The sequence below is a fragment of the Sapajus apella genome, unplaced genomic scaffold (genome assembly GCF_009761245.1).
Source record: "Sapajus apella isolate SASKATOON/1434 unplaced genomic scaffold, GSC_monkey_1.0 scaffold14, whole genome shotgun sequence".
In the NCBI taxonomy this organism is placed as follows: domain Eukaryota; kingdom Metazoa; phylum Chordata; class Mammalia; order Primates; family Cebidae; genus Sapajus; species Sapajus apella.
In genome coordinates, this window is record NW_022436954.1 from 15,015,921 (window position 1) to 15,029,922 (window position 14,002).

At 42.2% G+C, this 14,002-nt stretch overlaps 1 protein-coding gene across 1 annotated transcript; it reads right to left on the reverse strand.

Annotated features, from left to right (window-relative positions):
• Positions 1 to 1,242: 1,242 nt before the first annotated feature.
• On the reverse strand, positions 1,243 to 2,512 carry LOC116554474 (olfactory receptor 4X2). Its single transcript, XM_032282442.1, has one exon. The coding sequence runs from the start codon at positions 2,381 to 2,383 to the stop codon at positions 1,454 to 1,456; it is 930 nt and encodes a 309-aa protein (XP_032138333.1). The 5' UTR covers positions 2,384 to 2,512; the 3' UTR covers positions 1,243 to 1,453.
• Between the last annotated feature and the right edge of the window lie 11,490 nt (positions 2,513 to 14,002).

Genomic DNA, 14,002 nt, shown 5'->3' on the forward strand with positions numbered 1-14,002 from the left:
AATTTCTCATCTCTCACTCCTCCCCCAGTATTAACTTTTTATTATAAAATGATTTGACTTACAAAAAAGTTCCAATAAAGAACAAAGAATTCCTGTTTTCCCTGAATCCAGATTTCCCAAATATTGGTATTTTCCCATATTCGCTTTATCCTTCATTCTCTCAATAAACAGATATGCAGACAAACAGATGGGTAGAATTTTTTCTGATACAATGGAAGTGTGGAGAAGTAGGTCAAAGGATGCAAACTTGTAGTTATGTAGAATAAATAAGTCTAGAGATCTAATATGCAACATAAGGACTGTAGTAAATAATACAGTATTATATGCTGGAAATTTGCTGAGAGTAGACTTTAGGTACTTTTATCACGAAAAAAAAGCAAACACTGGAAAGTAATTGGCATGTTAATTTGCCTGACTGACTAATAATTTCATTGTGTATAGTATATATAAATCAAAACAGCAAGTTGCTCATCTTAAAGACATACAATAAAAATGATAATTTTTCTGAATGTTGAAAGCTGCCAACATGATGTCCCTTTATCTCTAGATTATCTCCGTAAGCAATTCCTAGATGCAAGAACATTCTCTGAGACAAACACAGCACAATGATCAAAATCAGGAAATTAACATTCATGTAACTTTATTTTCTCATCTACAGAGTTTTGTCCTTTATCTAATATCCAAGATCCAATCGAGGATCACATGTTGCCTTTCCTCATCACCTGTCTTTAATCTGGAGTACTTCTTCCTTCTTTCTTTATCTTTACGCATTTGAAGAGTGAAGGACGGTAGTTTTGCAGAATGTTCTTCGGGCTCTCCTTGTGTTTTTTTATGATTAGACTCAGGTTATATATTTTTGGTAAGAATAGCACAATAATGATACTGTGTGCCTCTCCAGAGCACCAGATCAAGAGGCGCATGGCATCAATGGGTCTCATTTCTGGTGATGTTAACTTGGGGCAATTGTTTAGAGGAGAAGGACTATAAAGTTACATTTTTCCCTTTGTAATTCATACTCCTAGGTATCCTGAGGAAAGATACTTTAAGACAATGAAAAATTGTATTTCTCATCCAAAAAAAAAAAGTGTTTAATGACAGGATTCTGTTCTGTCAAGAGTACTTTCACAAGGTAATTGAAACAATGTAACACCGTGCACAAAAGGTTTTTACACTCTAACACTAAATTCACTCCAGGAAATAAGCCTAAAAGAAAACCAGAAGTATGATTAAAGATGTCTATTCAAGAATATTTACTACAGTGTTATTTATGGTGGTAAAAAATTAGTACCTGCACAAAAGGAAATATTATACAAACTTTTTTTAAAAGAGGGAGGCCAGGCAGAATAATCTGGAACTAACAAGTCCTGTGAACTTTCCCTTCAACCTATTCTGCGCCTTCAGTTGGGACTCAGCAATCGTTCTGAACCCAAGCATCAATACCAAGTCTCAGCCACTACTTCTCATTCAGTCTTCGTGTCCTAATCCACAGCCTCTTCATGGCCTTCTTCATTTCAGCATTTCTCAGGGAATAGATGACAGGGTTCAGGAGCGGGGTTATCACTGTGTAGAACACAGCCAACACCTTGTCTATGGGCAGAGTGGTGGAAGGCCTCAGATAGATGAAGATGCAGGGCCCAAAGAACAAGCTAACCACAGTGACATGAGACCCACAGGTGGAGAGAGCTTTGCGCCGCCCCTCAGAGCCCCAGGCCCTCAGATGGAACAATATGACCAAATAGGATGCTAAGAGGACCCCCAAACTGATCACAGACAAGGTCCCTCCATTGGCAACAATCAGCAGACCAATGAGGACGGTGTCAGAGCAGGCAAGTTTTAGAAGGGGAAGCAGGTCACAGAAATAGTGATTGATCACATTGGGGCCACAGAAGGGCAAGTGGAAGACGAGAAGGATTTGGGCAAAGGAATGCATGAAACCTCCCACCCAGGCTGTTCCTACAAGGACAGCACACACCTGCTGATTCATGATAGCGGTGTAGCTGAGGGGCTTACAGATGGCCGCATAGCGGTCATAGGCCATCACAGTGAGCAGGAATATCTCAGTGCCACCAAAAAAGTGCATGAAGAAAAGCTGTGCCATGCAGCCCCACCAAGATATGGCCTTCCTTTCAGCCAGCAGATCCGAGATGAGTTTGGGGGCTGTCACAGAGGAGTAGCAGATCTCCACGAAGGAGAGGTAGCTGAGGAAGAAGTACATGGGGGAACCAAGGCTTCTGCTGGTCATGACAGTGAGCACAATGAGGAAATTCCCCAGCACAATTGCTGTGTACAAGAACAGAAATATCACAAAGCAAACCTTCTGCACCTTTTGATTGGGAGAAAGTCCCAGAAAAATGAATTCAGTCACATTGTGTATGTTAGCCATGAGGTTGTCACCAAGATGCAGCAATATGGGTGGTGTGACCTGAAATGATACAAAAGACTTCTTCCCCGAGTGACTGAATTACAGTAAAGCCTTTGCATAGCTGAGACACTTGTGACGTAGAAATGGAAACATGAGTAGGAGTTAGTTATGTGTAGAAAGGAAGAGCATTCCAAGAAGGCAGAGAGCAAGTACGAAGGCCTTGTGTGTGGCTGAAATAAAGAGAAGAATAGCAAAAAATAAAGCTGTGGCTAGACATTAGTACCAATTTGTGAAGGACTGTTAAGGCCTTTGGGGACCCTAACTGTCCCAAAGTAATTTTACTTTCCAGTTGATGAACATACTTGATGATTTTCCATTGTCTACAGGATCAGACAAAGTCTGTGTATGTAGAGACTCAAAGTACGGAAAGCACTGTCCAGTGGAAATAGATCAGAGGAGGAGCTCTGTTAGGAAGTTAGTAAGTCCCCTCATTGGACAATGTGGAAACAGCCAGGATACTGTTACTGTCTCCATGTCTCCATGTTAGATGTCTTTCTATTGCCTTTGAGTGTTTTACATCATCTTGTGCCTACAGCTTTCTTTCATTCCACCTCTTTCTCTTTTTTTTTTTTTTTTGTTTTGAGACAGGGTCTTACTTTGTCACCCAGGCTGGAGTGCAGGCGCATGATCTTGGCTCACTGCAGCCTTGACTTCCCCAGGCTCAAGTGACCCTCCCACCTCAGCCTGCTGAGTAGCTAGGACTACAGGCATGTGCCACCACGCTCTGCTAATTTTCATATTTTTTGAAGGGCAGAGTTTCACCACGTTGCCCAGGCTGGTCTTAAACAACTGATTTCAAACAATCCACCCACTTCGGCCTCCCAAAGTGCTGGGATGACAGGCATGAGCCACTGCTCCTGATCTTCTTTTCTATCCTCGCTTTGCAGAACCATGTCCTCAACCTCTCCACGTACCATTCAGTCTTTAGAAGAGATCTCCCTGGTGGACCGCCTTTGACAATCAACATCTCCTCTTATTTCTGCTTCTCCCTCTAATTCTCATATTCTACACTTGGTCACTTGGTGAGCTTGTCCTCTTCCAAGGGCCCAGCTCAACTCAATCCATGCACAATTCTCCTCTTTACTGGCACCTTCAGTTTCTCCAATCCCATCCTCTAGTGGCAACAAAGGTCCAACACCCCCCACCACACACACACACACACACACACATGCACACACACACACACACACACACACACACACATACACACACATACATCCCAGTGCCCCCTCATGCTCTGACACATCCTTCTTCATAGCCCAGGCTTTCAACACCTCAGGGCATCACCAAGACTGCTCGCCGACTGACTGGCAGGCTGTCCCGGCCCACGCTAAACTCTGTCCAAGGTGGCTGAGGTTTTGTATATCCACATAGTCTCTCCTACAGTGACACTCCCGGCCACCTGAGCCTGGGAGCCAGATCACTTCCACTCAGACCACAAAGCTTCTTTGCTTCCATGAGTGGGGCAATCTCAAGTGATTAAAGACCACCATGAGCCAGAAGGAAATCACTGACAGAGTGTATAGTTACAGAAACAAAGAAAGGCCAGCCCCAAACTCTCAGATCAGCTGGGGAACTTTACCAAGAAGTTTCTCACAGAAGAAAGCACTAATAGTCTGAACTCCTGGATTCGTAGTCAGATTTTTCAGGGAGTGTTTGTGTAAGATCTCGAAAGTTCTTTAATGTCTCAGAGACTCAAGGTCCGACTGTAACATGCAGATAATGCCTCCCTCACAGGTAGGTCCTAAATCCCACTCCCAGGCCATCCCAAGATAAGTTAAGGGCCAGTCCTATGTGCTGCCTGGATTCCTCTCCAAGAGAGGAAGCCCATCTCCCCAGTTTACAGGCCCTCTCAGCCTGGGGTCCCTCTTCTCTCAGGATGTTTTGGAATCCCAGCACTTACCACACTGAATTATCATTGTTTTTGAGTGGCCATCTGCCCACTGGAGTGTGGGTTTCCTTAAGGCAGAGTTGACAGTTGCTCACCACTCCATCTCCAATGCTTACTGCAGTGCCAGCCATGCAATAGCATTCAGTGAATGTAGAAAGAATGAATACTGGATACGTATCTTCCCAGCCTTCTTGGCACTGTATTTGGTACCCTGTTGGTGTTCAGTAAATATTAAGAGAAGAAAGTTCCCCAAGGACTAACACCACACCTTCTTCATCTCTGAATCGCAGAGCCCAGCACTTGTGTTCGCCTCAAAGACCAGATGGATGTGAAAGTCCCTTGTAATGTGCTATATACTGCCTAGAACCATTCTCTTACTTTCAAGGTGGAATCAATCATCACTACCAAAGAAGCCCATGGTCACAAAACAAAACTCACCCCAGTGTTTCTGTGGCTTTCTGGTTGTCACCACAGTTCTCTATACTGTTCTAACCACAGAGAGGTAAATAACACCCTGAGAACAGCCCTAGGCTTACACAGGTTTCCCAGTTCACCAATCAACTTTGTAGGGACATGGATGAACCTGGAAACCATCATTCTCAGCAAACTGACAGAAGAGCAGAAGATCAAACACCGCATGTTCTCACTCATAGGCGGGTGTTGAACAATGAGAACACATGGACACAGGGAGGGGAGCACTACACACTGGGGTCGGTTGGGGGGAAATAGGGGAGGGACAGTGGGGGGTAGGAAGCTGGGGAGAGACAGCAAGGGGAGAAATGCCAGATGTAGGTGATGGGGAGGAAGGCAGCAAATCACACTGCCACGTGTGTTCCTATGCAACAATTTTGCATGTTCTTCACATGTACCCCAAAACCTAAAATGCAATAAAATAAATAAATGGGAAAAAAAAAAGAAAAAAAAAAGAAGCTTTACAAAAGGCCACACTACCAGCCAGAGCTCCTGCCTCACTGGAGTCACAAGACAGAGAAGATCTGCTCCCCTGCAGCCTCAGGCTTAGAAATGCTGAGAAATGCTAAGCGACTGGGGTTTCAATTACACCTGATTTAAAAGAAGAGCAAAGTAGACTTGCCCCCCAAGGTTTTCCGCAGAGAACTTAGAACCTGGCAGCTCAGCCCTGAGTTCACAGTGCTTAAGACACTAGGGGAGGAGGCATGTGATCAGGTGAGAGAAGCTGGGTCCCTAGAGACCTGTACCCTTTCCCCTTCCTAATCAGGCAGACCACCTCATGGGAAGCAGGGCCTCAAATTCCTTGTAGGAAACAACTTGCAGAAAACAACTCACACTGGTGGGAAAATCTCAGACTTCCTTGTAGGGAACAAGTTTAGAAAGAAACAGAAATTGTGAACAAATTCAATTCACCCCATGTTTGCACTTACTCTACATGTGGCTGTTCAGAGGTCCATGAGCTATTGCCTCTGCTTATCAAGAACTCAGTCACATGGCCTTACATAAAATGACACCATTCAGAATAGGGGGCCCATGGAATAGAGACCACGAGTGTCAGAAAACTGAAGTAGCCCTTCTCTGTGTCTGCTGTGAATGAGTTATGGATCAGTGGTTTTCAACCAAGGGCAATTTTGCCCCTAGAGGATATTCGACAAGGTCTGGGAACGTTTTCCATGGTCACAACCTGGCTGGGCAAAGAGTGCTGCTTACATTGAGTGGGTAGAAGCCACGGGTGCTGTGAAAGCTCCCACAATGCACAAGGCAAGCAAAGATAATCTCACCCAAAAAGTGAAAGAAGCCACACAGAAAAGGGTACGTGCTTTCATTTAAACAAGCTTAGGACAGGTTAAACTAATTCATGATGAGAGAAATTAGATCAGTGGTTGCCTGAGGAGGGTGCAGATTGCCTGGAAGGAGTCAGGAGAGAAGCTTCCGGGGTGACAGAAATATTCTACATCTTGGTTGGGAAGTCGGTTCACAGAAATATAAATTCGTCAAAACCCATTAGATGGTACACTTAAGGTCTATACATTTTTTTGAATGTGGATTTTACTTCAATTACTAAGAATACATTTTAAATGTTATTACCACAAAAACAAAAACTTTGTGAAGTAATGTATGTGAATTAGCTAGATTTTGCCATTCCATAATGTGCGCATGTGTGTGTACATATATATGTGTTTCAAAATGTATCATACATGATAAATACATAAATTTTTTATCTGTCAACTTTTTTTAAGGTAAAAATTAAACAAAATCATTTTCATAAAGTAAAATCTAACAGGGATGGGAAACCACAATGAAGGGAACTTCTGGTCTGGGAATCCGAATATCCTAATTTGTGCCCAGGCTTTGTGCTGGATTTACCCTGGAACAGAAATCACTAGTGTTCCTAATAGTGGTTTCCTCCTACTTCCTTCTATAGTATTAGAACCCCTGAATTTTTATCAGGGCACATGCCCACCTGGGGTGAAAATTACACTACCCAGCCTCCCTTGAAACCTCAAGGAATGGGACATGCCTTATTTCGTCTCTTCCTGCTTTCTAAAAACAGGATGCTGCCATTATGACTGGAGCTCCAGCAGCCATTTGGGGACATGCAGTGACCTTGGGAATTAATACTATAAAGGATGGAAAAACAAAATAGAGAACATTTCTAAATCCAGATTGTTAACTTTTTGACTTTTATCTTGGTTTAGAATCTGACCCTTGCAGCTGAAACCTAATCTAAATGATGTTTCATGTCAAATTGTACACTGGGAATGATTAATTCATACTTCATTGATCTCACAGGATTGCAACAAGACACGAGTGAAGTAATGAATGTGAAAGGGCTTTGAAATATGCATAAGGTATGATGTGAATACAGGATATATCAATTAATAAGTTCAAATATGGATTTAATGTATTAGTTTGGACAGTTGGTATTTTTTGTTGCAAGATAATATATGAACACTATTTCTATCTCTCAAATAAGTTCTTTTCTGGCTGCTTCAAGCAATCTCACTTCTGGTTCAAACCCTTCCCAAATGATAAAGACTAATAATGCTGACATAGTTTCAATATATTTTATCTATTCTGCAGCTCTTGAGCATCTTCCATCTGTCACTTATCACACTAGGTGCAAAAGCAGCAATTCACCTAAAATCAACTCGCCAGCTATAGTTTGCCAGATGGCCAAATTACCAACAGTCAATTCACAAGATTACCCAATTCAACAATTTCGCTATGAGGCACATGGCCAGTTCACTGAATTATTAATTCACCAAAGATATGCTTCCACTTCCAATCTCAGTTAATCCTTTTCCTCTTAATTAAGAAGCTCTACGAAATCTGGATTGTAAAACATACACAAAGTCAGCATCCACCACATCTGGATCAACAAATCCATTGAACATAAAAAAGCAATTGAGTTATGCTAACTAGGCAGAAATTTGCAAACACAATTTCCAGACAGTTAAATCAAGGGCAAAGCCCTCAAGACAGCAAAAAGGCCATGTTCAATGTTTATGCTTAGCAAAATCATTATAAAGAACTGTGAGGTAAGTATGCCAAGTCTAGTAAATATTAACCACTTTTAATCCAGACCATTGACTTTTCTGCTCTCCTCTGACATGCATATTCACCAGGTCAAGTCTAGTGAGTTTGTGCAACATTAACAACCATAGAACCTCGGTAGCATACAACAAGAAACATTTATTCTCAAGTTCATGGGTCTGCAGGTGGGCTGGGGAAGCTCTGCCTCAGGCCACAGCTTGGTGGGTCAGCTAGAAAAGTTCGGCTCCATGTGTGTTCATTCCGCAGTTCAGGCTATAGTGCAGCTGCCCATCATCTCGTGATCATGACAGAGACACAGGGAGGCAAACAGAAATACACAAGGCCTGGTAAGGCCTAGGCTGTCACTGATGCAGTGTCATTTCCACCCACCCCATGTCATTAGCCAAAGGGAATCATATGGCTGAGCCTAAAGTCAGGGGATGGAAACATATATTCTACATCTGATGGGAAGAACTGCAAAGTGACAAGGAACAGGGTACAGACACAAGAATTAAAGAACTGAGGCAGATCATTCAACCTGATTCAGGTAAGTTTGGTTAACACACATGAAAACATATGCAGATATAATTCCTCATCTATTACCTGTACATGGGTCCCTTTCTTGAGAAAAGTCAATTCAAGAATGAAGAAAAATAAGAAAGTTGACTAGACTGAAAATTCACTGGAAGGGTGAAACCAATGTACATAAAATTCTTGATATTCATTATTTCCAAGAAAATTGAAATTGAGAATACACAAAAATCCTCCTCCCCCAAATTGCTTAATGCAGGCATCTGCAAAACATAAGTGCTATAAGTTTCACAAACGGTTAACACAACTGGGTTTTGATGAATCAGAAGTTCAGTAAATTCATTATATGGTAATTCCGTTAAATTAGCAAATTGTTATTTGGCAAATTTATCTGTAGTGAATTGACCCAGAACCAGAAATCAGGGACACATATGCAAACAAGACCCAAGCCCTGCCTGCAAGGACTCCGAAGATGACTTGATTCCTACTCACAACTCCCAGGCACTCACATTCCAGGGCCACCATTCTAAATCCTCCACAGGGAAATTAATGTAGGGCTCACTCTCAAGAAAGCTGTGAACATTGAAACAGCTCTTACACTTGCCCAAACTTCCATGCCGAGGGAACTGAATCACAGAGAGCAGTAGTCGCTTGCCTGAGGTTGTGCAGTCACAAAGTAGTAGAGCTGGGTTGCATTCAGTCTGCCTGGCACCAGAGTCAAATCCCTCAACCACAGCACTATGCCCATGTGCACCACCCTCCAGGAGACCTCCTCCACCAAAACTCCCTGTGGCAGACACGCCTCCTTAGTAACAGAATTCTGATGCTGTTCAAGCAGCAGTGTGCCCTCCCCAGGGGGAAATCTGTGCCTAATGTAAGTCAATCTTATCATTCCCTCCCCTTTCCAACGCTCTTTTCCCAACCCTCCTTTGCATCTCAGGGTAGATATGATCTAGTTCTCACCATTAAGAATACAAATAAGAGGAATTGTACTGGAGAATTTCTGGGAAATATTTCCCAAAATAAAAAGTGAGCCTCTCCCATCCCTTGTGTGAGGCCATGATGCCCAGAGCTCCTGCCATCTGCATCTTGCAACCATGAAGGGACAACCCAGAGAACTGAAGAGGCGCCAACCCAGTGTGCTGGCATCATAGAATTGGCAAAGCAATCCTGCAACCACTGAACTCCAAACTTCCCCTTGAGTAAGAAATAAGTGCTTTTATGGCTTAAACTCAGGGTGGGCTAACTTCTTCTGCAAAGGGTTGGATGGTAAATGTTTTAGGCTTTACAAACCATACAGTCTCTGTCAGCTACTCAACTCTGCCATTGTAGCATGAAAACAGACATAGATAATAGATAAAATATGGGCATGTCTTTGCTTCAATAAAACTTTATTTATAGACGCTTTGAATTATTATTGTATGGGTCACAAAACATTTTTCTGAGGTTTTTTTAAAACTATTTAGAAATGTAAAACCCCTTCTTAGTTCTCAGGCAATATAAAAGCAGGCAGTGAGCTGGATTTAGCTTAAGCCATTGAATGTATGACAGAAGTATGATGTAAGTTGCATCATATTTATAACTGAATGTATTCTCGACTACATCGCTGTCCTTACAATGCCCAGAAAACAACCATCTAGAAAGAGAAGGGTCTTATAAAATCATGCAGATTAAGACATCAGGGGTTAATCATAGCTTTTATTTCACCTCCCAGAGACATGTGCACTCTAACAATGCCTCTATTTCTCATGAACTAAAGCGCCTACCATGGCATTTCAGGCATTAGAATCAGGTTAATGGGGTGGGGGATACCAAATAAGCCTTCCTGGAACACCCCCAAGATCACACTGGTAAGAAGGGATGAAGCAAAACATGAACTTTGGTCTCCAAGGGCCATAATCTTTCCACATCCCACAGCAGGCTATCACCAACATGTGAGCTGAATAAATCTAAGGTCACACAGCTAACAGATGACGGGGTGGGGGGCTCCAATCGAGATGATTTTTCCTTACAGTCTATGCACTTTGCATTATGGACTACTGAAGAAGAGGAAGTTTTCAACATTCTCCAAAATACTGACAACTATGAGCGGGTTCTGATTGATACCATGGAGTATAAGCTACTCATCTGAAATACAACAAAAAAATAAAATAGTCTAACTTTTGCTCTATTCCTTCATAGTTGACGAAAATCAGACTGCATATATGGTCTCTCCCTTTGTGCTATTTTTTTTCATGTTGTCATTTGCTGGGGTCTGTCTCACAGACCCCATCTGCACGAAGGACGAGTAAATGCACTTACATACAAAATACAGTGAATGAGTGAGTTGAGGGGTCATGAGTTTTTATAGAGAGAGATTGCAGCTACATGGCGCTTACTAAAGTTAGTAACAGAGGCTTTAAGTTAATACATTTGTAGAGAAAGATTAAAGGTTAGGTTTTGATAAACACTATTAGTTGGTAATATTTTTGGTTAACTTCTTGAGAGGGCTATTTGGCTTAAGGGTTACTTTTAAGACCACGTGAGTAAACAAGTCAGTTAGGTAAACTTCTTTATATACTTTAGCTATTTGCTTTACTTATTAACTACATGTAAAGGGGATTTAGGCTGCTTCTAGCTGAAACTTCTACTGAAACCATGAAAAAAACTTTTAGGCTTTCTAAAAGGGTTTGAGATTATATTTTGTAACTTTTTTTTACTATCTTTTAATATTTTTGCTGCTACTTTGAGCAAATTCTTACATTTTTATTCCATCCCTGATTTCACTTTCCTGCCCAACAATCTCCTCATGGTGATTTTCATCTCTGCATTCCTGAGCGTGTAGATGATGGGGTTCAGCATGAGGGTGATGGCCATGTACAAATACAGCCATGAGTTTATCTTTAGCAAAGGCAGAGAAGAGTCACATGTAGAGGAAGATGGCAAGTCCAAAATACCAAATGAGAGGCACAGGTATAGAGGGCTTTGCACTTCTCCTCTGCAGAATGGTTCCTCAAATTGACTAGGATGATGATAACATGAGGACACCAAGATGAGGAAGAAGACAGCGACTAATTAATTCACTATTGGCCAACACAATAACACCCTCCACAAAGGTGTCAGTACAGGCAAGCCTGATTAAGCCCTGGAGGTCCCAGAATGAGTGGTCAATCAAGTTGGGACCACAGAAGGGCAATTGGACAGAGACAAGGATCTGAACCATGGAATGAATTATGCCCCTCAGTCAGGAACCAGCCACCAGAAGGTGACAGACAGGTAGCTCATGATGGTTGTATAGTAATAAAGTTTGCAGTTAGCCATATATTGATCATTGGTCATCAGTGTGAAGAGGAAGATCCAGGGGACCCCAAAGAAGTAGAAGAATATCTGAGCCAGACAGCCCTCCGGAGAGATGGCCTTAATCTTGACAAGTAAGTCTGTGATGAATTTAGGGACAACATTGAAGTACCTGATCTCCACCAAGGACAGGTAGCCAGGGAGAAGTACATGGGGTAATGCAGACTCTTGCTGATACTGTCATGGGCAGCACACGGGGAGAAACACCCTAGAGCACACTCTCTGCACTGCTGGATCCTGGAAAAGGCTGGTGATCATTGACTCAGTCACATGATTTGTACTGGCCGTGGATTCAATGCAGGTGTGCTGGATGCCAAGCAGTGAGTGCCCTGCAATGAAACAAAGATCGCAACCCTAATTCACGTCATGTCTAGCACTTTAGAGAATGTAAACCACTCTATAATACGCTTATTACTCACTCATTAAGCTGCTATGTACTCATTCAGCATTAAATATTAGCAATCTAACATGTGTGTGTGTGTGTGTGTGTGTGTATGTGTGTGTGTGCATATATGTGTGTGTGTACACACAGAGAGAGAGACAGCGTCACGCAGGCTGGAGTGTAGTGGTGTGATCATGGTTCACTGCAGCCTCAACTCTGTGACTCAGATGATCCACTTCAGCCTCCCAGATAGCTGAGACTATAGGCATGCACTACCATGCCTGCATAGTTTTTCATACTGTTTATAGAAATGGGGTTTCATCCTGTTGTCCAGGCTGGTCTCAAACCCCTTAGCAATCCTCCTGCCTTGGCTCCCCAAAGTGCTGGGATTATAGGCGTGAGCCACTGCGCCCAGCCAATTTTAATGTATTTAATTTTATTATTAGAAAATGAAATTGAAGAGAAATGGTTATTTGCCCAAAGTCACACAGAACTTAGTGAATTTTGGGACTCAGGACCAATCTTTCTGACTTTCAATTGAGGGTCCCAGATTGGCAGTCAGCAGCAAAGCATACGGCAGCAAGAGTAAGTGTTTCTCTCAACATGGACATAGGGAGGAGAACAACACACATTAGGGCCTGTTGTGGGTGGGGGATGCGGAGAGAGAACCTAGAGGACAGGTCAATAAGTGAAGCAAACCACCATGGCACATGTATACCTAGTAACAAGCCTGCACATTCTGTACATGTATCCCATTTTTGTTTACAAGAAATGAAAACAATAAAATTAAATTTTAAAAAGAAGAAAAGGGTTTCTCTCTAAGCTACTTCACTGGAACAAACACCTACTGAGAACCTCTTATACATCTAAACACTCACCAGATTACACAAAAGAATATAGATCACAATACATACCTTAAGCTAATAATATCATGTGATTCAAAACAATATTCTCTAGATGAAAGTGCCCACTGGGAATTTTTCACCACATATGATCCATGAGAAGTAAGTTTAAAATATATATATGGGCTGGGCATGGTGGCTCACATCTGTAATCCCAGCACTTTGGGAGGCTGAGGCAGCTGGATCACCTGAGGTCAGGAGTTCGAGACCAGCCTGGCCAACATGGTGAAACCCCGTCTCTACTTCAAATCATATTTATATGAATATATTTATATGGACATATGTCCATATATATGATTTGATACACTTTGATTCTCTGCTATAAAATATATCCCCATTTTGTCCATTACCTCTTGTTTCATATGGGAAATTTTTTTTAATTTAATTTTAAAGAACTAAAAATATACCTTGAATAGCAAAGAACAGAATCAACAAAGAAGCAGAACAGAATGGAACCCTGAGTTTTCGCTGAACACAACTCCACACAGTATAAAAGATTACGATTGGCCGGGCATGGTAGCTCACACCCGTAATTCCAGCACTTTGGGTGGCTGAGGCAGGTGGACCACTTGAGGTCAGGAGTTCAAGACCAGCCTGGCCAACATAGTGAAACCTTGTCTCTACTAGAAATATAAAAATTAGCCAGGCACGGTGGCACACGTTTGTGGTCCCAGCTACTCAGGAGGCTGAGGCACGAGAATCACTTGAACCCAGCAGGCGGAAGTTGCAGTGAGCCCAGATAGCACCACTGTACTCCAGCCAGGGCAACAGATCAAAACTCTACCTCAAAAAAAAAAAAAAAAAAAAAACCAAAAAAGTGTAGTTCCATGCCTCCTTTATAATCAAGTTTGGCCATGCTACTGATTGTTAACAAGTAAGCTGAAAGCAAAAACGCTATATGGCACTTTTGGGAAATCTCCTGAAAGGGAAAGTGATCAGTTTTTCCTCCTCCTTTCTCTTTTCCTGTCCGCTGGAATAGAAATGCAATGCTAGAGCTGTGTTGTCCAGTGTCATCCACAGGTGGATATTGA

Bases quoted from the DNA above. Each gene is read 5' to 3' on its own strand.
- LOC116554474 (XM_032282442.1), bottom strand. From the start codon at position 2,383: ATGGCTAACATACACAATGTGACTGAATTCATTTTTCTGGGACTTTCT.